Source organism: Amblyomma maculatum, unplaced genomic scaffold (genome assembly GCF_055883805.1).
Source record: "Amblyomma maculatum isolate TAMU_Amacu unplaced genomic scaffold, ASM5588380v1 scaffold_13, whole genome shotgun sequence".
NCBI lineage: Eukaryota > Metazoa > Arthropoda > Arachnida > Ixodida > Ixodidae > Amblyomma > Amblyomma maculatum.
Genome location: NW_028146738.1, coordinates 2,951,696 through 2,979,023, shown reverse-complemented (window position 1 = coordinate 2,979,023; position 27,328 = coordinate 2,951,696). Strand labels below are relative to the sequence as shown.

At 45.0% G+C, this 27,328-nt stretch overlaps 1 protein-coding gene across 1 annotated transcript in view; it reads left to right on the top strand.

Moving 5' to 3' along the window:
- The first annotated feature begins 797 nt into the window (after positions 1–797).
- Positions 798–27,328, top strand: part of LOC146172103 (uncharacterized) — a 55,598-nt gene continuing 29,067 nt past the window's right edge. Inside the window, exons 1-2 of the mRNA XM_084585829.1 lie at positions 798–1,351; positions 7,697–7,933. Coding sequence (XP_084441955.1) covers positions 1,281–1,351; positions 7,697–7,933 — 308 coding nt within the window. The 5' untranslated portion in view covers positions 798–1,280. The remainder of the gene's footprint in view (positions 1,352–7,696; positions 7,934–27,328) is intronic.

Here is a 27,328-nt window from a genome sequence, read left to right as displayed (position 1 = left end):
ATATATATGGTGAAATAAATGAATTGTTAAAGCAGTATTGTTTTTGCTCTATACATATTTACTTCAGTGCTACTATCAAGCAGCGGTACAATTGATACAGAGCACAGTCATTTCCAGTCGCTGTCTTTAAATGACATTATTTGCGGTAAACGCTTCCGCGTTCTCCATAGAACTCTCCGCAACAATGCACTGCAGCTGATCCACAATTTGGAACGCACATATGAATTAAATGAGGCGCCAGTGTCGCAGCAATATTCCGTTGCACACATGGTCGCGTCACGAAAGGCTGAAACAACTGCGCCTCAAAGTTTTGTGCATTTCTCGAAATTGCATGTTCATCCCGCATTATATCCCAGCAGCCTTGTTTACAACGCCGCGAAAAACGGTTTAACTAAGCCAACACTTTACGACTGTCAAGTGTATCGCTCGATCTAGCGATAACCCCTTCACGGCGGCTGGCCCAGAAACGGGGCAATGTTTGCCACCAGAGTTATTTATTTAGAAAGGTCCTAACGCACACTAGTTGGTTATTCCCACATGTATTTATGTTGTCAGCGTAAGAGACTGGCATTTCTCAAATCTCGCTTACACTGGTTAGAGCCGAAAAGCACGCGCTTTAGTAACATACTCACCTTGTGAGACCCATCAACAGCTGCAAGCACGCTGTTTGCTGCGTTGTGCATCGTGTGCGTGTCGTTCATCGTTGCTGGTACGCCGACGCCAAATGAACCCCATTCCTCCAGTCCGAGGCAGACGACGAACATGCGTGACGCCATATGCATTTTGGAACGCCTAGCTGTTGCCACGGCAACCGAGAACGAAAGAACTGACGTCGCGTGACGGCGACGATGACGTTCTGCCAGTTCTGCTTTCATTTGGGCTGGGAACGGAATGTCCATGAATGTCTACTGTGTCTACTATACTTCAGTATCTTTCGCACCCCGGTGCAGGATCATTATCATGGAGGAAGGAAGTTTCCTCCGTGATTATTATTCAGTACGGCGTGTGTAGGATGCTGTGAAATTTGTGTCACCCAACGTGGGCAATCTGCTGTCTGGCCAAAACCAAAACCAGCTTTTACAGCATATGTCTTGCGTCTTGCAGTGGTGGTGACTGTTTTCTTGCTTGTCGTTTTGTTGCCGTGAACATTACGTCATACGCATTGTTCCAAGGACGGTTACCTCAGCCATTCCTAAGCGTGTTGCGCGTGCACCTTGCGCGCGAAAGGTGCTGCGCTACGTGTACACGTTTGCGCATTCCATCTACGTGTCACAACGAAAATGACGACAGTTGTGCAAGTCATGAGTTGTTGCTTCCCGCAAGCTGCGTGCTGTAATGAATTCGTTGTTACGTAAGTTGTCTTGCTGCATACGGTCTAGCGTTGTTTTTTGTTTTCTTTTTTCCTAATGACTGCCTACATTCCCGCACACCATCGCGTTCGCATGCTGGCGCTATGTCGGGTACGTCTCGTGGCTGCCGATAGTCGGTCGAAGCACTCGGCCCAGTTCGCTTATGCCTGCACAGGTCGCTTTACTGTTGATGGCTATGTCCATTCATGTGCTACGGTTTTCAGCCATGAATATCTTTCTATAACATGATGCTGTTCTGGACACTTCGACGATTTGCTGAATACATGATCAGACTTGTGTGGCCCGATCGCGTGCATCTTCATGACTGTCGTCTGCTGTTCTGCCAAAGTGCAGCGGTGGTTAGCTTAATTAGGTCTAATTCCATTGCATAAACTGGCGGGCGTTTGTTCTTTCTTGGAGGCACGTGCCAGTTTGGAATGATGACAAGTTTTGGGGTTAAGAGTGTAATCCGTTCAATGTTCCAAATATTTCTTCTTGTATGTGTGGCTCGCCCGCGTGTTTCAAGTGATCCACTTCGTCGAAAAGTTGCGGCGAGTCGCAGTGACTGAAAAACGTTATTACATATGCGCAAAACTGGTCAAGTTAGCTTTGCATTGAAATAGATGCAAACATGTTTGCATTGCAAGAACAAAAAAAAAATTATTGTCCGAACGTGAGCCAGACACCTTTGTATCCATCTCACTGCATGCAAATCAACAACACATTCTGAGCACACATGTATTCTGGGTTGCCATAACACCCTTGCGTCATGTTTAGTTTAATATTTGATGCTTCTGAATTGCATATTATTGCCTTGTGCTTTCTTCATGTCTCCATGCAGTAGACATATAAACCAGTGTTCTCCTGGCTCGCTGCTCTGCTTAATTTCTTGCATGTGGTGTTTTGTGCGCTGGTGAAGAGAAATTTTGCTTCGCAGAAAGACTGTGAATTTCCTTTAAGAACCTTTGTACAGAAAGGGGGGCGCAAATAAGTCTTCTGCCTGAAAGCACTTAGAAGCCCAATGCTTTTTTTTTTTTTTAAGTGCAGAAATAGTTTAGAGCATGGATGGAGAATAAAAATGTTTTGTAACATTTGTACAATAACAACTGTGTCAAGGCAACCTGACACAAATAAACCACAGGAGCAGTAGTTCTGAAGCATAAACTTGGAATTTTTTTATTTTTTTTTTCACATTTGTGCCTTCTTGAGTCAAGGAGGTGAATCAAAGAGTGGCTACAAAAATAGATATCGAAAACCAGCAGAGGGGCCATTAAGGCATAGATGCTCTGTCGAGACCTGTTGTCAAGCCTTCTTTGGCAAGGATGCAACAAGAATGGTAGCTGTGGTTCATTTCTTCAGGAAGTAAGAGCTACATCTGATGAATACCGACAGGGAGGGAAAATTTGTCGTGCTCGCACTCATCCTGTACCCAGTCTTGTGTGTGTTCTTTTGCACAACTACCATGTCTGAAGTCAACCTCGCTGTATATACGAATGCCACATACGGGCATCTCAAGAAAAGTATTGAAGTCACGAGGACTGGAGCTAAACACCTTATCTGTTTCTTTGTTTTCAAAATCCATACAGTGGAGATGTGAACGCAGACTTGCCTAAGAGTGATCTTCTGAAGAACCTTTCTGTTGAGATGTGCCTAAATTTAAAAAGTAGCTGTTTTTATAGCGCAGTGTAACGTGCATAGAGCTCTTTTACAGGTGAGGAGATTTAAGGTTCTTTCCTCTGTATGCCTGCAGTTCTTATCTTTGAAAATTGCCTGTAGCTTCAGTTCATATAAGAAACACCCATGCAAGGCTCTACAGGAGAAGCGATTTTGCATTTAGAACAGGTAGACATTGTTCTTTCAGTGTTTTTTTTTTGCACACCAGTAAAATCAAATGCTATAAAATGTGTCGGCTTGTAATTGTAATGGCTCGTAATTGTTGATGTGATGTGCTCGGTTTCCTTAATCATTTTAGGTGCAATTCTACTTCCGGAAATGTGGGAGGAATAATTACCTCAGTCGCTGTAATTGATGCGAAAGAGCACATGAGAGATCTTTAGTTATTCTGCATTTTGTTTGCTGGTTAGCTTAATGAGGACATTATCATAGGTTGTACAAGACAGTTATTACAAGCTCCCATTCCCGCTAGATGACCTTCTATGTGACAATCATGCTAACGCATAACATTCCATGTCCGCTGCTGTGGTATATACTAAGTGTCCCTGCACTTGGTATATTCCGACTGATGATGAGGATGATGACACTGTTCAAGGCATGCTAAGAGTAAATAAGAGAGGAGGAGAGTTTGGCCTGACTTTGTGTGAGCTGTCATGTTTTTAGGGCTTTCCATATACAGTATATAGGCTTACTTGTAATCCAGTATGTACAGTACACGAGCTATTCAGTTGCATGCCATGTGGTACTGTTACAATGATGCACGCATTATAACAGCTCTTGTACCGGTGCTCAATTTCCAAACTGATCCAGCTTTCACTGCCATTGTTCTGCCAAGCACTGGCAAATATATTTAATATCTGCGACCATGTTAAATGCATATTAGTTTGCAGTGTCCAGACATGGCTGAGAACGGAGATAAGGACACTTTTAAAAAGAATATTTCTGCTGCTCATGCTCGTGGTGATCATTCTGCACAATAGCTAGGTGGGCGAGTTAGTGATATATTTAAAAATAAAAGTAATAGAGCGAACAACGGGGATGCTTGTCCTGTGTTTCTCTAGCCTTCATCCCCATTGTTCGCGCTGTTATTTTTTTAAAGAGCTTTCTGCTTTTACACAGCATCAAGGCTCTTGTTATCAGTGCAGTTCAGTCGTTCTGTCTTGTCCGACTCTTAGTGACCCTATGGACCATATCACGCCACGCTTTCCGGTCTCTCTCTATCTTCCTAACATGACATAACTTCATCTGCAACGCCTCGAAGATGCCATCTAACCATCGTGTTTGCTGCCTACCCCTTTTCTGGTGACCCTCAACCTTTCCCAAAATCAAATCTTTCTCCAGCGATTTCTCTCTTCTCATCAGATGACCAAAGTAGTTGAGCTTTAACATTAGAATTTGACCCTCCAATGAGCAGTCAGGGTTTATGGTCGACGATATCAACTGATTTGATATTCTGGTCGTCCAAAGAACTCGCAAGAGTTTCTGCCAGCACCACAATTCAAACGCGTCAATTCTTCGGCGGTCAACCTTCTTCACAGTTCAACTCTCGCATCCATACATCACAACTGGAAAGACCATAGCGTGAGTTATACGGATCTTGGTTGGCAGTGTAATGTCTACTCTCATTATTGGGCGGTCAAGGCTAGCCATGGCTCTCTTTCCCAGAAGCAGGCGTCTCCTAATTTCATGGCTGCAGTCTCCTTCCAGGGTAATCTTGGAGCCCAAGAGAAAATCTATCGCAGCTTCCACTTCTTCTCCCTTGATGCTCCATTACTTGATAGAGCAAGACGCCATAATCTATGTCTTTTTAATGTGCAGTTTAAGCCCGAACTTCTCACTGTCTTCTTGTACGCGCATCAGAAGTCTCTTGAGTTCCACTTCACTTTCTGCCATTGAAGTGGTATCATCCGCATATCTAAGGTTGTTGATACGTTTCCCAGCAATCTTCACTCCAGCTGAAGACTTGTCCAGACTGGCCTTCCTCATGATGCACCCGGCATATAGGTTAAATAGGCAGGGCAACAGTATGCAGCCTTCTCTCACTCCTTTCTCAATCGGAAACCAATCAGTAAGACCATGCCCAGTTCTGACTGTGGCCTCTTGCCCTTCATATAGGTTCCTGAGGAGACAGATGAGGTGAATTAGAACTCCCATCTCTTGGAGAGCTTGCCACAATCTGCTGTGATGTACGCAGTCAAACGATTTCGCATAATCAATAAAGCAGAAGTAGATGGGTTTCTGGAACTCTCTTGCTTTATCCATGATCCAGCTAAGGTTGGCAATGTAGTTTCTAGTTCCTCTGCCCTTGCGAAACTCAGCTTGCATGTCCGGAAGCTTGCGATCCACATACTGCTGCAGCCTACCTTGGAGGATTTTCAACATCACCTTGCTAGCATGCGAAATAAGTGCGATCGTGCACTAGTTGGAACAATCATTGGCACTGCCTTTCTTTGGAATGGGGATGTAAACTGACCTCCAATTATGTGGCCACTGCAGGGTTCTCCAAATTTGTTGACATAATGTATACAGAATGTTAACAGTGTCGGCATGGTTGAGGTTTTGAAGCAACTCAGCTGGAATGCCATCAATTCTGCTAGCTTTGTTCTTAGCAAGGCTGGCTAAGGCCCATTCAACTTCACTCTTCAGGATGCCCAGCTCGAGATCAGTAATCACAACAGTCTTATGTTGTGTTTGTACGTCCGGGTCCTTCTTGTACAGTTCTTCTGTGTATTGATGCCACCTTTTCTTGATCTCTGAGGCTTCAATGAGGTCCCTGCCTTGTTTTTCCATTATCACGCCCAGCTTAGCGCAGAAGCTTTCTTTGATATCTTTGATTGTCGTATACAGAGCTCTTGTGTTCCTCAATTGGCTGTTGTTCTCAACTGCTTGGCACTGTATGTTCAGGAAGGCATTCTTATCTCTTCTTGCTATTTTCTGAAAATCTGCATTGAGAACCTTGTATCTTTCTCTTTGCTCCATAACTTTTGCCATCCTCCTTTCCTCAGCTATTTGCTAAGCCTCTTCAGATAACCAGTTTGCTTTCTTGCATTTCTTTTGCTTTCGAACTACCTTAGTACCAACTTCTTGTATTATATCACAAACATCAGTCCACATCTCTTCAGGCTCTCTGTCTTCTAGATCTAATTCTTGAAATCGATTCCTCACTCCCACAGCATATTCTGATGAAATTTGATCCAGATCATACCTGAAAGGCCTTCTAGTTTTCTGTGTTTTCCTCAATCGAAGCTTAAATTTGGCAAGAAGAAGCTGATGATCGGTGCCACAATCGGCCCCAGGCCTTGTTTTTACTGCTTGTATAGCACTTCTCCATCTCTGCCTGCAAAGAATATAATCAATCTGATTCGTGAACAGACCGTCTGGTGAAGTCCATGTGTACAGGTGCCTTTCGTGCTGTTGAAAATGAGTATTAGCTATGGTTAGGTTGTTTTCTTGACAGTTATTAATTTGGCACTCAGGGCACCTCGCCAAATTTGTTTTGTACTCATGGCAAAATAAAAAAAAGAAATTGATGTTATAGAGTTTTGTGTAACTTAAATTATGCTTGGGTAATCAAAGAAATTAGTAATGGAATCTGTTTAGGGGAAAGATAATTAAACTGAAAGTAGAAGAAAAAATGTGCCGATGGTGGGAACCGAACCCACAACCTCCGAATATCGCGTCCGGTGCTCTTCCAACTGAGCTACATCGGCCGCTGTCCCCCCTGCAACTTTCTTGATTATTAATGTTGTCTGTATACGAACCTTGAGAGTGTTCACCAGGGCCACCCTCAACCATAGCGGCGGACGTGGAACGTCCTGTGTTACCGCCAGCGTCACATAGAACGTGATCAAGAGCGAGGGCGAAAGCTGTGCTAGAACCCTCTTATGCTACCAATGGCTTCAAGACTGCCAGAACCGAGACCCCCGTAAGCTACAAGCACATAAATGAAGGGGAAATGAGGGTGTTCGTTATAATACATGAAGGAAAGAAGCCAACAGTCGGCGAGGCCAAGGAAAGCATTGGGGATTGTACTTTATATCTTTCTATTTTTTAATTTTTACTTGGGTAATCACAGAAATTAGTAATGGAATCTGTTTAGGGGAAAGATAATTAAACTGAAAGTAGAAGAAGAAACAATGTGCCGATGGTGGGAACCGAACCCTCGACCTCCGAATATCGCGTCCGAGCACCGGACGCGTTATTCGGAGGACGCGTTATTTCTGTGATTACCCAAGTAAAAATTAAAAATAGAAAGACAAAGTACAATTCCCAATGCTTTCCTTGGCCTCGCCGACTGTTGGCTTCTTTCCTTCTTAAATTATGCTTAAAATTTGAACACTTCTTTTTCTTTTCTGCCACGGGATCCAAGTTTGTGATCCCTATCATCATTTAGAAATGATGCAGTGACCTTGCATCAGAGATCTGGAATGAAAAAAACTGCAGTAATGTGATCGTAGTTTCTTGTAAAAAGTGGTTTTGGCAGGTGATGCCACTGTCTCTCTTTTTTCACATTACCTAGCTTAACTAATCACTGCTTTCTATGACAGCAATCTGTTTGTCAGCTGCAGCTTCAGTCTTTCTTTGGTGTCCCTAGAAAGGCTGACAGTTTGGCTGACCGGTTTGACATTACTCCTCACTCAATTTTGTGCTGTGATTTCTTGTTGCTTGTGCAGAACACCGTCGCAGCTGAAGCTCCAGCTGTCGTTGCTCGTCTCGGATAAGGAGGAGAGTCATGACTGGCATCTTACGGCACTACAGGCACCCTTGTGTGATGTAGAAGCAACATTTGTGCTCAGTGATGTGTACAGGAAGGTGGTGGAGAACCTCTACGAAGAGCCCATATACCAGATGGACTGCATAATTGAGTGGCCAGCTACGATGTGGTTCAACTGGCCTTACAATACCACCAGGTAGGGGTTTAATTTTGAACTGGTCTGCACGTGGCTTAGTTACTTCATTTTTACCTTAACTGCTAACCTGATGCACACGAGATATTTTGGGAGGGGTATGCAAAAGAAAAGTCTGAAAGGTGAATGTGAAGAGAATACTTTGTAAGTACTCGCACAAGAAGAGCGAAAAGAAGAAAAGTAGCTAATCAAACACAGCTTGGGTAGTACCAAGGTGTAAAATATGAAAAAAGGAAGTGGATTACAAAGGTTTGAAGCTGAATATAGGAAAAAAAATAATGTTTAAAAATTCAAAAATGAATATCGTGCAACTGAAAAAGTGATCAGAGGAGCACATAGAAGTATTGCGTGTGGCGTTTTGAAATTAAGAATAGGCTACATATTTATGGTTGTGGGGATTTTAGTTTCACTGAGAGCTGATGCTTTTCGAAATGCTGGTTCCAGTCATGTTTAGTTATAGCCCATTTAAGTCCGTAAACTAAAGTGCACTTTTGGGGAGTGTCTCTCACGAAAAGTGCACTCTGACTTTGTTAAACAATATAACATAAGTGCACTCGAGTAAGAGTACGTTCGCAGAATAAACTTCGAGAGCAGTCTGTAGCCTTGCGGGCAGTGATTTCTTCGTCACAGAATGTATTGTGTAAATGATATGCATACCGGTTGACATACGTGTTTTGTATGTATCTTTATTTGAGTAATTGTTTTAAGATAGCTACAAGTAAGACATCACATAACAAAAACATGATGTAAATATGTATGCAACTTTCAAATTAGGCTTTGTTCTGGCACTGTGCCGAAGTCATTTTCAGTTGTATCTGATGTTTATTGATATGCAGTCTCCGATTAATGGGACGATATCAAACTTTAGTCATTTTTTTGTGTTCTGCTATATTAGAAAGCAGTATTCTGAACTTTAGACCTGGAAGTGCACATATTTCTTTTTAAATATTTTATATAGTTGCCAATTTCTTATCTGCAAGGGCACTCTGCTCTCTCATTTAGCACTGTGCAGCGTAAAGTGTTTTGAGATGTAAAGTGCACTGCCCGTAATAACTTGTATGTTTCTCGAGGGTATAACTCCTGGTATTTGTCCGAGCGATGCCTCATGCACGAACATGCGTCCATGTGTCACAAGCATTCAGCTTCATTGCACATGTTCCCTCATTTGTCCATGTTAGGCGTCACTTTACTCTGTTGGGATGAATCAGTATCCACCTGCTTTCTCCCCTTCTTACTTACACCAACATCAGTGTCGCATAAACAAGCAATGTGACCTTCCAGCCCTTGCTGTTAAAGAGGGTCCTGCCAATCTTATCTCCCTTTTGGACCAAAGAAGTGAAAGCAGTGTCAGTAACCCTGTTACAGGAGGGCCCACAATCTTGCTTGTGTTAATGGATGGCATCTTCATTATGTCCACCGTCAACCTTCATCACAGAAAGTTTAAATGTACAGCAATCAGTTATCATCTGCCACCGCACGTTCCACTGCTCATACCCAGATCCCCTTGACTCCATAGATGGCGCACATGCTGGAAGTCAGTATATAGACCTGTTGCATCGGGACAAGTGAGCACGTATGCACTGGCCACGCACAGTAGTGTGCCACGGCAGAGTCTTTCAATACTCTAACGGTCATGAAACTGCCGCCCAAGACAAGAGCGGCTGCCAGGGGCGCCATCGCTGATCGAGGTGTCAGGAGATCGCGCCGGCGCCATGCGATAGGGTTGCACCTGGGACACTTTCATTCACACTCATGCAGTTATTTCCTCTTCTCATTACATTAAGCGAAATTGATCGCGATTTTCCAGTATCCGCTGAAGGTTCATAATAGTAGTCTGCCTGATGCTTATAGGAAAAGCACTGCCAGCAGATCCACAGCCCACTCATCACCTGTGATTTTCTGGTTGAGGTCAGGGACTTCATGCTTATAATGCGACACTGAAACTGTGCTGAAAGGTGTGGTGTGTTCTTTAACCTGAAACATACAGGTTACTCCTGCATAATACGCGGTAAGGCAACGGCCGCGTTAGCAGGTGGTTCTCGATTGATTCGCTCTGCACTTCGGTTGTTCGCGCAGCTTGTGTGCCTGCCTGTCCTAGCCATAGCATTATCCATGTTTGAACCTTTGGATTGCTCGGCAGTAATCGTCGTGTGCTTTCAATGGAAGGTTGAATGTATAACTGCTGTTGTCGCTGCTGGAGCACCGCAGCATCAGACTAAGATTACCAACTTTTGCAATGCAAAATAAAAGCTGCATTTTTTTTTAAACCTACTGCCTGTTTCCACTTGTTTTTTGGCTGGTAAGTGGATAATTTTACGCTACTCCTGTTAAGCCATAGTACCGTTTAGTACATACTTTTTCTGAGTTCCGGCCAACTACGGCTTAACAAGGTTTCACTGTAATATGAGCAGTGTGATACCACTTGGTTGGTTTCCCATAGAACTGAATGTAAAAAAAGAGTGAGAGAAGCCACATATGGTGAACTGCTTTGCATGTATATCAGTAAAGACTGAACTTTCTCATTGATAGGAAACTGCGGTGACCCTAAGTAACGGCCAAGCTCGGACCATGTTCTTGACTTGCACGTATCTCGCGTGCAACACGCTACCGATGACAGACTGTGTACAACATGCTGCCTCTGTTTTGTGGCTTAAGAAAGCTCTGGGGGCGCATTTTGAACCGGCAGTGTTGCATCGGTTAATGCTCATCATTGTGGAGCAAAGGTGGCCAGATATTTCCACAGCATGCATTGCTTGCAGCACATGGATAGGCATGTGGTGTGCACCCATGGAGAGGATAACAGCTCTGCTACAAATGGAGCAAGGTTAGAGAAAGACATGTGGCTATCCTGCCGGGCAATTTCAAAGCACTCGGAGAGGGTGAAAATCTGAAAACAAAAATAAAAACAAATGGCAGCCCCTACGTTTAGCGGTGTGAAGTGATCTGATGCCTGCATTTAGGAATGCCAGCAAGGCAAAAGCCGGCTTTGCGGTGTTGGCAATTTTTTATAGGCCCAGGTAAGGAAAGGGAATTCGGAGAATCTTCAAAATTCAACATGCCTGTAAGAAAGGCTTTGCTATCACACTACAGCAAACGTTCAAACATTTGTCTTACTCATTTGTCACTATTTCATGTAACAATGATTGTTAAACTGTGTGAGGCAGAATAAAGCCTGTAATACACTAAATCTTACAATATCATTGCCTTGTTGATCCTCGTGCTCTCAGTGGCACCAAAGCACGCCTACCACGCACTGATGCTACCAAGACAAGCACAACGTGGCTGCACATTGTTTTGGCTGCAGGTAACGTTTCAATTGATGCAGTGAAATTAATATTTTTTTTCTTTAATATTGTTCTGAGAAACTACACGAACAGTTGGTTGAATGGACCCATAGCCTTTACGGCTAGTTATGGGTGCAAATACAAAACAAGTACTATGTTTCTCCAGACCTCGTAATGAAAAACTTTAAAATTAGCACACACAATGTAATTCATTCCGACATTCCCGTGGAAATTAGTGTTTTAAAGATGCCGGAAAGTTATAACTTCATTTGGGACTTCATTCCACACATGGGCTCCACAATATTGTAGGAGTCTCCGGCCGTACATACTATAACAAGGTGGTTGTTATTTGTTAGGTTGTTATTTGCAGATCTTGTTTGTTTCTTTGGTAATCTAAATAAACTAAGGGGCAGGGGTTAGATTTTATTACAATGTTTGCTATTTCAGCTATCTTCAGTTTATATGCCATTGATAGCGGTAGGATGCGGAGCTGCTGAAAGAGTGGCTTACTGGGGTATGTACTATTTGAATAAGTTATTATACGAATGACTCGTTTTTGAAGGCGAGAAACAGGATCTAGGTATGTTTTATATGTACCACCCCATGTTTCCAGACAATAGGACAACTGACTGTGCATAAAGGTGAAACGGACCCCAGCACCCACGCTTAGCCGTGCGTGGCATCGCCGTGTCTGGGGAAAAGGGGATCCTGGTGGTTGAGCCGATGCCGAGTGTTCGGACCGTTAAGGCCCCTCGGCAGAGGCAACACACCACTTTGGCCCACGCTTCCCATAGACGGCACCTCCGGGCTGACCCACCCTGGGGAAATCGGCAGTCGCCTTTTCCTGTCCTCCCCTCCATCTTTCACTTTCCTGTCATCTATCCTACAACTCTCCTGTCCTCTACTCTCTTCTTGGTTTTTTTCCTTACTTCCCTGCGGCGAGGGTTAACCTTGTGTGGCTGACTACCCTGAGTTGAGCCATATTAGGTTATAGTTAAGGTATACAGCTGGCGTGGGCAGGGCTTTTTTTAGGCACCTGTCTCGTCCCCTTGTTGGACTCAATGGTGGGTGGCTGGTACCATAACCGTACAATAAAATAAATTTTATGGCTTCTTCCTTTTCTGCAACTGATCGCCCTCCCGCCAAGAGAGGGCGCACCGATGTGACAAACAAGTTTTTCACTAAAAATGTAAACAGCTTCCCCCGCTTTCATGTCATTCACTCTGAACAAGCAGAAAAAACTGCCCGTCAAGTCTCACCGTTCCTTGTGACAAAGACTCTCACAGACACAATAGGTCCAGGCTACAAAGTCAAAAAGCTACCAAATGGTGACCTCCTCTTAGAAATGCTGTACAACCACTAGTGCGAAAAGCTAGCAGCTGTTACATCATTCGGTGACGTCCCTGTCACAATCTCACCACACCGCTCACTCAATACAGTTCGTGGGGTCATTTCAGATAATGACCTCAAGTTTCTGACTGAAGAAGAATTGCTCGAAGGACTCAAGGACCAAAATGTCATCAACGTTTATCGAATCAAGATCAGGCGAGACAACAAAGAGGTCCAACTAAGCACATCATTTTGACATTTGCACTGAGCACCCTTCCCGGCTCCGTTGAAGTAGGATACACAAAGCTGCAACTCAGACTGTACATACCTAATCCACGTCGCTGTTATAACTGCCAGAGATATGGCCACAGCTCCCAGAGCTGCCGAGGCCGACTCACCTGCGCAAAATGTGCCTTAAATGAACATGCCACTGACAACTGCCAAACTGAACCAAACCTTTGCGTAAACTGTGAGGGCAACCACCCAGCATACTTAAGATCCTGCCCAACATGGAAGAAAGAAAAAGAAATTGTAACCTTAAAAGTCACTGAGAACATTACATTTGGAGAGGCGAGAAAGCGGCTTTCATTGGTCCAAAGCCCAACTTACTCCGTTGTGACGCAACAGGGCGCAGCGTCACAGCATGCTTCGGCACCCGCCCAGGTCACGGGTAGTGACCCTGGTGTGGAGCCATCCGCGCCCACAGTGGCTGCAGCTGGCACTGCTCCACCACCCCCAAAGCAGGCTTCGCGATCTTCCAGGTCTGCGGGGCCCAAGGCCTCTTCTCACACGGGGAGGCCTACTTCAAGCGTTCCGGTGTGTTGTCCGCGGTCATCCAGCGTGTCTGAGGACGCGATGGACACGACAACACGGGTAGTCCTGTGCCGTCATGTGAAAGACGGCGGGACTCCTTAGAGCGTACAAAAAAGGACAAGCCCCGAATCACGGGGCCAAAAACAATGTAGTCTCTATTTTACTCGTATAGCTTAAGATGGCTTTTGTAATAAACTGGAATTGCAGGGGACTGCTTAATAACTTAAGCGACTTAAAAGACATTTTAGCAACATATTCACCTGTGGCCTTATGTCTGCAGGAAACAAACCTGAGTCCTCTACATGTGAATATTCTTAAAAAATACAGTCTTCCGCCGCGATCAAGAGCAGGCATGCAGGCTCTCGGGCGGTGTTGCCATCATAGTTAAAAACAATATTGCAGCTCGTGAACATAGGCTCAAAACTCTGCTAGAAGCAGTAGCTGCCACACTTATCACGTATAAAACAATCACAATTTGCAGTATTTATATAGAGCCACACTTAAAAATAACACTCCATGATATCGAAGACCTTTTCAGCCAACTGCCAGATCCATGCGTAGTAGTTGGCGATTTTAACGCCCACTCTTCTTTCTGGGGCAGTGAAAAAACTGACACGAGGGGCCAAATTTTAGAAGACTTTATTCTGTGCAATAATATCTGCTTACTTAACACCGGAAAACCCACTTACTGCTCCCCGAGCTCCGGTAAAATGAGTTTTATTGATTTGTCTTTCTGCTCATCATCGGTTTTTAGCGATTTTAAATGGGATGTCTTAGATAATCCGCATGAAAGTGATCACCTACCTACAACAATCAGTCTAACATCATCACCATCTATAATTCAAACCAAACCAAGATGTTGGAAACTGCATTTAGCAGACTGAAAGCTTTTTAAAGAGAAAGCCGACTTAGGAAAACTATTTGCTGAAGATTTTAATGTCGACGAGTTAAATGAAAGATTTACCTCTTGTATTTTAGCCGCCGCACGCCAAGCCATCCCTCAATCATCTGGAGTTGTGAGACAGAACTGTAAAGTGTGGTGGACAAAAGACTGCAGGGAGGCAAAGAAAAAACAAAATATGGCGTGGAGTATATTTCGCAGGTACCCCACACAAGAAAATCTCCTAATTTTCAAAAAGGCTAGAGCTAAAGCGCGCTATGTACGTCGTACTGCTGAAAGAGCTTCATGGCAGCATTACATCTCTTCTATAAACAGTCATATAACATCCAAGGATATGTGGGCACAAGTAAATAAATTAAATGGCAAGTACTCCCCGTTTACAATTCCTCTCCTTACAGACCCAAATACCCAGACAAGCATTCAAGAGTAAGCGGACATTTTAGGTGAACATTTTTTCATGGTATCTAGCTCATCACATTATTCAGAATCATATTAAAAGAATAAAAGCCAAGCAGAAAGACAGAAATTACCTACTACTGGCAGCGTTCACGAATCATACAACAGTCCCCTTACACTACAAGAAATAAATACAGTTCTCTCTTCCGGAAAACGTACAGCACCAGGCCCAGATGAAATACACTAATGCTAGCCCATCTTTCTGAATCCTCAGTTGAAGCACTCTTAAATTTTTTTAACAAGGTATGGATGTCAGGAGAAATACCGCAGGCCTGGAAGAAAGCCATTATTGTTCCGTTACTGAAACATGGAAAGCCACCAACATCCCCAAGCAGTTATAGGCCCATAGCATTAACGAGTTGTATTGCTAAATTGTTTGAAAGTGTTCTAAATATCAGGCTCATGTTTACACTTGAATCTCGCAAACTTCTCGACACCCGCCAATGTGGATTTAGAAAAGGACGTTCGACAACTGATCATCTTGTGCACTTGGAAAATACGGTACGAGAAGCATTTATACGCAGACAACACTGCCTTGCCGTATTTTTTGATTTAGAAAAAGCTTATGACACGACGTGGAGGTATGGAATCCTACGTGACCTGGGAGACCTTGGCATCCGCGGCAGAATGTTAAAATGCTTGAAAGAGTTTTTGTCCGACCGTTCTTTCCAAGTTCGTCTCGGTGCTACTCTGTCAAAACGTTTCACTCAGAAGAATGGTGTCCCTCAGGGGTGCATCTTGAGTACCACGCTGTTTATAGTAAAAATGAACTCCATAGTAAAAATAATCCCAACGACCATCATGCATTCAGTCTATGTCGATGACCAAAAAAAGAGCATGTACATCCTCTAATGTATCAACGTGTGAGAGACAAATTCAATTAACAGTGAATAAACTAGCGACATGGGCAGATAGAAATGGTTTCAGGTTCTCTGCACAGAAATCAATAGCCGTTTTATTCTCACTTAGACGAGGTTTGCAAGTGGACCCTATGGTTTACCTCAATGACATTGCTGTCCCAGTAAAACACGAACATAATTTTCTAGGCATTACTTTCGACAGAAAGCTTACTTTCCTCCCCCACATAAACACCCTTAAAAAGAAAGCCTCCCAATCTTTAAATATACTTAAAGTGCTGTCACGTAAACGCTGGGGATCCGACAGGACATGCCTTCTGCAGATTTATCGTTCAGTTGTACGTTCGAGCTTGGACTACGGTTGCATAGTCTACGGTTCCGCAAGACCCTCATACCTAAAACGACTAGACCCAGTCCACAACCTAGGTCTGCGTCTTTCGACCGGGGCATACAGGACGTCGCCTGTGCGAAGTCTGTATGTAGAAACCAACGAACCATCTCTTGAGGACAGAAGAACCATGCTAACTTGTTCATACATTCTTAAGATCTGTTCGCTACCAACACACCTCTGCTACCCCATAGTAACAAAGTGCCCGTCCAGAACCCTGTTTAACAACAAACTGCAAGCAGCCAGACCCCTCCTCCTCCGCTTTGAACAGATGTGTGAAGAAATAAAAATACTCGATACACTCCCCGACATTGCACAATGCCCTGATCCATTACCCCCTTGGTATAAATTTCCCTGTGTATGCGACCTTACTTTAACACAGTTTGACAAACAACAAACTCCACACGAACACATATTACAAGAATTCCTGACATTAGAGGAAAAATACAAAGACCACAATACATTTTATACCGATGGTTCTAAAACGACCTCATATGTTGGTAGTGGTGTCGTAGAAAACAATCGCCAAAAAACAGGTTGCCCAATTGTGCATCAGTGTTCACTGCAGAAAGTTATGCCATATCCATAGCTGTGGAAAAAATAATAAAATGCAATATTGAAAAGAGTATAATCTACACTGACTCCCTCAGCTTAATCACAGCATTACACTCTAAAAATGCAAAAGAACCTTTAGTGGGAAAAATAATACATTGTATAACATCAGCCGAAACACGAGGTTACAAAATTAAATTCTGCTGGGTACCTAGCCATGTCGGAATCGTAGGTAACGAGACAGCTGACGAATGTGCAGCAGCTGCCCGAAAAGCAAAAATAGAAAAAGTAAATGTACCACGCAAAGATGTTTTGAAATTCATACAAAAAAAGCTCAGGGAAAAATGGCAAGCCTCATGGAAAAATGAAATAAACAACAAACTACACGTCGTGAAACCAGTTGTCGAAGAATGGAAGTCATGCAGTCACCAGAAACGCTTCATGGGGGTAATATTATGTCGCCTTCGAATAGGACACACGCATCTTACTTATTGTTTCATTCTCAAAAAAGAAGATGAACCCATATGTGAAGACTGTGGACATGGACTGACGATAAACCACATTTTAATTTCATGTAAAAAACTCGAAAAGCTACGGAAAAAGCATTTCACTCAATTTTACACCGAGCAGATACCATTCCATCCATCACTTCTCCTAGGAGAGAATGCAATTGCAGACATTTCATGTGTTTTTAGTTTCTTAGAAGAAACATCTTTCCTGAACAGGCTATGATATCTTAACACTTCATTCCTTCTCAAAAAAAAAAAAAACATACCTTGTGCTTGGCGCATGATAGCCTGAGTTGCTTATGCGCCATAAAACACAACACAACGCACAAAGGTGAAATACAGGATGCGTAAAATTTGAAGACCAAAGCAGTCCCTGGCTCTTAGTAAAACATGACAACCATTGGCTAATTTGGAGCAAATATTAATTTGTTCTTTCCAGTGCATATCAGTTGCAAATAGGACACCAAGATACTTGTATTGGGGTACCCTCATCAGATTCATGTTGTCATATATATATATGACGGAAAGAGTGGCCCCTGTATCGACGAGTGGAAGTGCATGAACACTGTCAACTAAAACTTCGAGAATGTTCGGTGCAGACAGACGAGGATTTGTGGTAGGCGAAATGTGCACAGTTCGTGTCCTAGGAACTGCGGGTGCTATTTTTTCTAGCCTTGTGTCACGCTGCGATGCCGCATTGGCGACAAGGGCCGACGGCAAGGGCACGGCGAGCGGTGCAATGGAATGTCCTGGCGGCGCGATGAGTTGTGCGGCTGCCCTAGAGATGTCACCGAAGGTGGGCATAAGGTGTACTGATAATTGCAGTCAGCCATAGTGCGTGTGGGGGCAGAACGCAGGGTACGGTGTTACAGGTGGGCGACGTGGCCTGGAATACCGCAGGCATAGTGGATAGGCCGGTTGTCATTTGTGCACCAAGGATTGTAAGGACCAGTCGTTGGTCAGAACCATGGAGCGACAGACGGCGGCGCCATAGTTCGCGCGTATGCAAAGGACTGTGGTGGTGGAGAGCGGGCGGTAACTTCTGCATACGTGGGAGGAATCTGTACTGGCAAAGGTAGAGGCAGCATGAGAACTGAGGGGCTGTACCTTAATGGTGCAGCACGAAGTGTGGGCTGCAGTGGAACAGCGTCTACAATAGGTGTCACAGTTGCTGGCTGGCCAAAATTGGGAAGTGGACGGGCAACCTCCTGCGTAATGGTGTGTCGGATCGTAGGGGTAAGCAGCTGGGCTGTAGACGACAGGCGTGGGCCAGACAAAAGCCCAAACTGTCGGGTGACCTCATCTCAAACAAAATCTTTGATGTGAGCCAAAAGGTCGCTGCTCACAGCCAGGCAAGAGATGGATGCAGCAGGTGCGGGAGGGCGACAAGTGCAGAGGCGTTGCTTGAGAAACTCGTCAAAACTTTGACAAGGGTTGTATACTCAGGCCACCGTGGTGGGGCTCTTTTGCCCACAGCATGTGAAATGCATCGGCATCAATGCCCTTCATTATGTTCTTTATCTTGGCAGCCTCATCCATGACGGGTCGACACGCTTGCATAAATCCACGTCTTCAGTGTAGCTTGCGAAGGTTTCATCTTCAAGCTGAGCTTGTATGCGCAAGGCTTCTTCAGCTCATAGTTTCCACACTGTGGGACGACCGAAAACATCCGTGAACTTTGCCTTGAAGTTAGTCCAAGTTGGCACGTCGGCCTCATGATTTCGATACCACAAGTTAGCAACGTCACTCAGGTAGAAGATGACGTTGTTGATCTTCATGCGGTCATTCCAGTTGTTATGACGACTCACCCGCTCGTACGAGGCCAATCAATCTTCAACGTCCTGGTCACCCTGCCTGCTGAAAACTGCGGGGTTTCGCTGCTGAATGGCACCGGAGCATGAGAGGGACTGTGAAGGGGCTGCCACTGGCTGTTGGCCTACCTCGTTTGTTGCCATAGGTATCGTACAGCTGTGGGGCTCCACGGTAATTGTGTAAGAGTCATACCCTGGCACCTCCGTCAAATGCAGAGGGGTTTATTAGGGGTTGATCGGAGGACAGGAGATGGTGACCGGTGACACAAGACGATCCTAGAGCGAAGCACAGTCTCGTCCGAAAAACACAGACCGAGCTTCCAGTGCGTGTGCCAGCTGATCGGCCAGGAACCCAGCAATCTTCATCATCGTTTGTGTCGGCGCTTTATAATCTTCCTTACAATATATATATATATATATATATATATGTATATATATATTTTGTGAAAGAAGGCTAGGTTGCCTTGTCTAGCGTTTTAATCCGATGACAAAACTCAGGCGCGTGCCGGAGGCGGCGCCACGGGACGATGATGATGGTATGTACAAATGAAAGAGGAAGATCATGGAATGTACAAATTAAAGAACATCCACGGAAGGCTCACACAATCTGCCCGGGGTGTCGGAAGCGGCCAGCCTGGCCGCTCCTAACTAAGCGATGTATCGCGGCGCACAAACGGTTTCAAGCGAGACACATGAACAATTTCAGTTCCACGGTGGCGTCGATCAGCTGGGGGATCAACAGGCGTCACTTTGTATTTCACTGGGGAAGTTTGACTTATGACCTCATAGGGACCTGCGTAGCGGTGATGGAATTTGTCACTAAGGCCAGGGGTGCGCAATGGTGTATAGAGCAGTACTTCGTCGCCAGGACGAAAAGAGATCACTTGATGTGTAGAATCATAGCGAGTCTTGCGGTATTCCTGGCACACTGCCGTGTTGAGGCAGGCAAGATGACGGCATCTGGCCACACGAGATAAAAAATGGGTGGGTACTGATGTGGAGTAGTCGGGCGTAGAGAAGAAGGAAGTGTCGAGAATTGTAGTGGGAGGACGGCCATAAACGAGGAAAAATGGAGAATAACCGTTAGTCTGCTGTACTGCTGCGTTATAGGCGAATGTGACGAATGGTAGAATAGTGTCCCAATTTTGATGATCTGGTGTGATGTACATGGATATCATGTCTGACAAGGTGCGATTAAATCACTCAGTCAGACCGTTAGTCTGGGGATGGTAGCTTCAGGTTGTCTTATGAATGGTGGATGACGCGTGAAGAACTTCGGCAACGTCTTTCGATAAGAAGGCTGTATCGCGGTCACTCAGGAGCACCCGAGGAGCGCCATGACGCAATAGAATTGATCGCAAAAAGAAATTGGCTACTTCTTCAGCGGAACCAGTCGGTACAGGTGCTGTCTCAGCATAGCGTGTGAGGTGGTCGACAGCTGTTATAATCCAATGGTTACCCCCATCGGAGAGAGGTAGGGGACCATATAAGTCGATGCCGACTATGTCGAATGGCGGGGCGGGACAAGGAAGAGGTTGTAGAAGGCCACCGGGCGAAGAAGTCAGCCATTTGCGACGTTGGCACAGAGGGCAGGATGCGACGTATTTGGCAACGGTGGAAGATAAGCCAGGCCAAAAGAATCGTTTTCTCACGTTGTTGTAGGTTTTGTCAAAACCAAGGTGACCTGCAGTAGCGTCATTGTGGAGAGCCGCCAGTATACATGGGCGAAGCACATGCAGCACGACTGGGATCCAGCGATTTCCATCAGGGCAATACACATAGCAGAGTAGAATGCCATCTTCGAGCTTGAAATTGCAAAGCTGTCGGCGAAGCCTAGCATTGGGCGGGTCGGAAGTGCCGATAAGGCGGTCGATGATAGGACGAAAATAGGCATCGGCTAATTGCTGTGAGCGGAGAGCGTGCTTGTTCTCAGAGTCGTCAAAACAAATGGTTGTGATATACGTCGGGCAAAGAGATGGTCGGCTCTGGTCAGAGGTGGAAATGCATTGGGAAGAAAAACAGCAAGTTGATTCCGAAAGGGGACAGCGAGAGAGAGCGTCGGCGTCTTGGTGTTGGCGACCAGATTTATAAGTGACGTCGAAATGGTATTCTTGCAGGCATAAAATCCAGCGGCCAAGTCGGCCTGTCAAATTTTTCAGTGAAGACAACCAGCAAAGAGGTCGATCACAACTGTGAAGTGCCGACCGTATAGGTAAGGGCGAAATTTTTGGACAGCCCAGACGACGGCAAGACACTCCTGCTCGATAATGGTGTTGTTTTTCTCAGCTGGAGTCAGAGTCCGACTGGCAAAGGCAATCACTTTCTCACGCGATGTTGCATCACGCTGCAGAAGTACAGCGCCAAGACCGTGACCACTGGCATCAGTGTGCAGGATAGTTGGAGCGCTGTCACTGAAGTGGCCAAGAACAGGATCTGATGTGAGGGCGTGCTTTAGGTCATTAAAAGCAGTTTCGCACTGTTCAGTCCACACGAAATGGCTGCATGCTTTAAGTAGCTCATGAAGTGGTGCAGCAATAGTTGCAAAATGCCTTATAAAACGCCGGAATTAAGACGCGAGGCCGAGGAAACTGCGCAAATCTGTAGTCCTTTGTGGACGAGCAAAGTTCAAGACCGCGATGATTTTTTCAGGATCTGGGCGAATGGCGTCATGGCTGACCAGAAGTCCCAATATTCTAATTTCCTTCTCTGCAAAGTGGCACTTCTTGGTGTTGAGCTGAAGGCCTGCCGAAGCGAGACAGGTGAGGACTTCATTCAGGCGCGTGAGATGGTCATTAAAGGTTGCCGAAAAGATAACAATGTCGTCCAAGTAACACAAACAGGTTCTCCATTTTAGGCCATGAAGCACAGTATCGATCATTCTTTCAAATGTCGCTGGTGCGTTACAAAGTCCGAAAGGCATAACATTAAATTCGTAAAGGCCATCGGGTGTTGCGAAAGCGGTTTTTTCTTTGTCGTCCTCGTGCATAGGTATTTGCCAATAACCTGAGCGGAGGTCCAAGGTCGAGAAATATTCGGAGCCTTAGAGAGTCAAGGGCGTCATCAATTCGCGGCATCGGATATACATCTTTGCGGGTAATTTTGTTGAGTGCGCGGTAATCAACACAAAAGCATACCGAGCCGTCCTTTTTTTTACTAGCACTACTGGGGAGGACCATGGGCTTGTTGAGGGACGGATTATATTGCGATGGAGCATGTCATTTCTATTTTCTTCAATTACTTTTCGTTCAGAGAGGGAAACCCGATAAGGCCGCCGGCGAACGATAGAGTTACTTTCAGTAATGATGTGATGGTGCACAACACTAGTCCGTCCCAGTGGTGTGGAAGTGGCATCAAAAATGGCTTGGTGGTGTCGAAGCAATGTCAGCAGTTCTTGGCGTTGGTTCGGCGTGCGTTTAGGATTAATAGTCTTTGCAAGAACAGAAAGAGAGACGTCTGACGAAACACGTTGTTGAGGTGGAGGGGCGGTGAGCACCATCAGGGAAAAAGGTTGAACATCCACCATGCAATGCAGAGAAGTTCCTTTTGGGAGCACGAGGGATTCACGTGAAGTGTTAGTGGCCACTACTGTTGCTGAGCCGTTGTGGAACCAGACAAGACTTGACGGGAAGGCGATGCCGCGTGCAAGATGACTATATGATGGTGCTATGAGTACGTCCCCGTCAGTGATGTGGTCAGAAACAACAGTAAGGAGCTTTTCGCACTGAGGAGGCTAAACAGTATCAGCGGCGGCAACAAGGGGATGATGTCGTTCAGAAAAGTCAGATGAAAAATCGCTTTCTGTCATATGGATAACACGGTCACCACAAGAAATTAACGCTGAAGCGGTTGACAAAAAATCCCATCCAAAAATCATCAGGTGCGCACAAGGTGAGAGCACAGCAAACTGCACATGATGGCGGATGCCGTCGATAACAACTCGTACGATGCACTTCGCTGAAGGGCGCAAAGGGACGTCATTGGCTCCACGGAGTTCAGGCCCATCATATGGTGTTGTCACTTTTCGCAAACGGTAGCACAAATCAGCGTGAATGACAGAAATTGCAGCCCCTGTGTCAATCAAAGCTTCGACCGGTAAACCTTCAGCGATAACAGCAATCACATTATACGGGCGATCAGGAGGACTTTTAGTAAGTTCGCAGAGTGCAGTTTGACCTCCGGAAACTGCAACACTTAGTTTTCCGGATGGCGGACAGGGAGAGCGGTTGCGGGGCGGAGAGGAGAAACTGAGCAGCGGTATGGGGATGTGGACCGGCATCGGGATACATGGTGCCCACGAGGCTCAGAGGAAGTTACTGGAGGTGGGGAGGATCGTCCAGGTGGGCTTGGAATAGACCGGCATTGATAATGAGGTTGAAGGCATGTCATTTTCGAAGGTGTCGTAACCACGGCGCTCGTTCTGAAGACGGCGACGACAGAAGCGGGATATATGTCCTCTAATACCACAGTAATAGCAGACTGGTCGGGAGGGACGCCAAGGTGCGTAATAGGGTGGTGTAGGTTGAGCCATCGTCATTGCATTGACGTGATTGTAAGTTGGTGCCGGTTGGCGCGGGGGAACCAAAGATGGGGGGGGATGCAGCGACGTGCACGTAGGTCAACGCTGGGCGGTTTGCAGAAGGGTCGGATGTCATAGGGTGGCTGATAGTTGATAACTCTTCTTTAATCATGTTGCGGAGTACGGCGTCATTAGAAAGAATGATCGCACCCATGGCGACAGAAAGGATTGAGGGCTTGGAGCTCCTCGCGGATGATTGCTCGAATCATTGCCCGCAGATCAAGGTCAGCAGAGGTCGGACCAGTTGCGAAGCCGGGCTGTAATCGAGAGGAGTGCAGCTGGTCGAGGCGTTGACAGGTCGTTATAATTGAATCAACACTTGAAGGATTCTGGGCAACTAAGGTATGATAAGCCATAGAATTGATCCCTTTTAAGACGTGGTGCACACGTTCAGGTTCTGTCATGGTGCGACTAATGCGCCGACAAAGTGCAAGAACAGCCTCTATGTAAGACGCATATGATTCATCGGGACCTTGAAGGCGGGAAGCGAGCTTGTTTCTTGCGATCTCAGTCCGAACTGCCGGGTCGGCGAAGTATTGTTGGAACTGCTGTTTGAAAGTGGTCCAGTTGGTAGTGTGGGGTTCGCGAATAATGAACCAGTTTCTGGCGACCTCAATGAGATAGAATGAAACGTTGAGAAATTTCAAAGCATCGTCCCACCGGTTATAGGCACTGCAGCGTTCATATGTGTCAAGCCAGTCATTGACGTCTTCGTCGCGACTGCCAGCGAACAGCGGCGGGTCACGTTGACGTGTGGGCAGAAACGGAGGCATCGGTGCAGCCGAGGTAGAGGGTCCGGCCGGGTCGGGATTGCTCTCGATGGACATGATTATGGTGGCAGTTGCCAAACGGCGACCAGAACATAGCTCCAGCGAGAGGCAGGGCCCAAGGCAGCAAGGGGATCGAATTTGACCTCCACCACTTGTGAAAGAAGGCTAAGTTGAGACGGCAAGGCCAGCGATGCCTTGTCTAGCGTTTTAATCCGATGACAAAACCCAGGTGTGTGCCGGAGCCAGCGCCACGGGACGATAATGATGGTATGTACAAATGAAAGAGGAAGATCATGGCATGTACAAATTAAAGAACATCCATGGAAGACTCACAATATATATATATATATATATATATATATATATATATATATATATATATATATATATATATATATATATATATATATACACAGATAGACAGAGACTGGTTGATAGGTAGGTAGAGGGCAGGGTAGGGCATGGCAGGTCAGGGCAGGTTTATATCATGATATAATACTAAAGAAGACAAACACTGCCTTCAGGCTGACCTGTATAATGTCACTCTTTGATGTAATAAGTGGCAAATGCAATTAAACCCTGTTAATTGCACTTCAATGAGTTTACAGACAAAAATGTACTACTTCTTCCTATACTCTGAACCGTATTCCGATTCAATCCCTAACATCCTACCGGTTTTTGGGTGCACTTATATCCCCGTCACTAACCTGTAAGCCGCACATCGAACTAATTATTAGCAGCACTAACCAGAAGTTAGGTTATTTACTCCGAAACTTCAGCAATGTCCCAGCCCTTTAAAACTTACTTCCCTATAAAACTTGTTCTTCCCAAATTCCAATGCTGCCCCTATTTGGAACCCTCATCATGCCACCCTTTGCGTTGTATTGGAGCTTGTTCAGGATAACGCAGCTCTAATTATAACTCTATCGCAAGTATAACAGCAATGAAATCTAACCTTTCTTACCTTCTCTATCACAGCGTAGAAATTTTTGTGCTTATGCTTTTTGTAGTGAGAGCTACATTGGCCACAGTCTCACCATTTTGCCGTGCCTGTCCAAAGAAATAAGAAAAAAAAAAAGAAAAAGAAGGAAGGAAGAATTAGAAAAGATGAAAAAGAGCCAGGAGCAGAGAAGAAGAGACACATAACTTAGTAGTTGGTGGAGTCGAACAACAACGAGTTGCTAGGGCAAAAGGTTGATTCGAACTTTGTGACAGCGGTGTGCCCCAGAGTTCGATGCAGAGATGATGTCATACTACTAGAAGTCTTCTACGCACAATTGAGAATGGTCAACGACGAGACGAAAGGGGTGCTCATATGTGAAGTGATTCCCTTATAGCATAAAGCTTAAACCATAGAGTAAACTGTTTAGTGCAAAAGCAATGTCTTTACTTTCTAGCCAACCCTAAGCGTTGCCATGCAGATTACTCTCATGTAACTCCAGGTTTAACCACAAGCTAAACCACAGCTAACTTTTTCATACACTTTATTATCCCCAGTCACACCACATAAATCTTATAAGTGCACCCAACTATCGCTCTTTTCCTGTCGATCATCAGCACAAGACTGAATCCATTTTTAGCCATACAAACACGTCCTAATATACAGTAAAACCTTGTTAATTCGAAGTTCTTGGGACCGCGAAAAACATTGAAATTAACCGGGGTGTCGAATTATCAAAAATGGACGAAAAATGGAAAACAATTGCACGATACCTTGGTTCATCAATACAGCCCCTTTATTCAGATGTTCACTTGAAGTAGTCATCGATGCGCGACTGCTTGGCACCGTAGTTCGCGGCACCATGTCATGTCCTCCAGTTGACTAATTGCACAGCATATCACTGTTACCACCACTACACTCCACAAAACTGCGCACGACGTTTAGCGACTCTACGGCCGCAGCTAAAACCTGTGCACGGGCAGGTTCAGCATCAGGATCATCGTCGTTGGAATGTCCTCTGTCAGTGATCTCTTTCGAAGTCCGCATGCGACGTTTGCACTTCACATTTTGCATTCATGTAGTCCATGAAATTGCAGCTGTCGTCTTCAGCGACGTCGTTCATCCGCACACAGAGTGCTTCCCCTTCATTGTCTAATATACTATCTGTATTAGACAAGTCATTGCAATCGTCACTCTCTTCATTGGGCGAACCGGCATCTTCTCGCTTAGAAAACCCAGCGTGCTTGAAACAACACTAAATCAGATTGCCCTTTACTTGCTTTTCTGAATATCACCGTGGGCTGGGCAGTTGTCCACTGGACAGTTGTCCACCAGCCAGAGCCACGCCCGTGATTTTTAACTAACAATGCCAATACCAGATTTTCTGTATAACAGGGCCTTTGATGCTACTGGATTAAAATATGTTATTTACTGCACTTGGGCTCGGTACAATTGCCTGTGGAAAGGGACTCCACAGTCACTGAACCCAACCGGTACTCTCAAACAGGCACGGGAAACCAAGATGACCATCTGCTGACACACGTCTGAGGGAATGACCTGCAGAAAGATAAAAAAAAAAGAAAGCATGAAGCCACACATTCAAAACATTAATACTGGAACAGTGTAAATGTCGAGTGCTTCATTAGGTGATTTCACATTATAACTAGTAAGTATGCTAGTCACAAGGACTGAGAAATAAAGAGCATTAAGCAACAGGTGAAAAACAAAGAAGTAAAAATTAGATAAATTCGATGGAAAAGAAACAGCATGGAATTATACCGACAGTGGAAAATGCAGATCAGGAAGGAAGCTTTCTTTGATAACTCAAGAGGCAGTGCCTACTTTTTAAAGCTAGATCTGGGTGCCTTAGAACACGCAGCTACAAAAAGAAATTTAACAATGAAGATGACGCATGTGCTGTATGTGGTAACTCCAGTGAAACAATTGACCATAATATACTCGAATGTAATGATATCCATCCGGAAGTTGATTCAGGTGCAGTTACTGTTCCTGAAGCTCTGGGGTTTAGAGATACCAGTGGCCGGGTGAATCTGGAAGATTGGTGGCTTAAAAGCAGAGAAGTGACATAATATTAGTAATGTAGAAACAAAAATTTAATAAATAGAATGATGGTTTAGTTAACCGATCTAAATCAATAATTAAGATATAGGGAGAAAAATGAGCATGATAGCTACTGCTACCACTCGGTTTC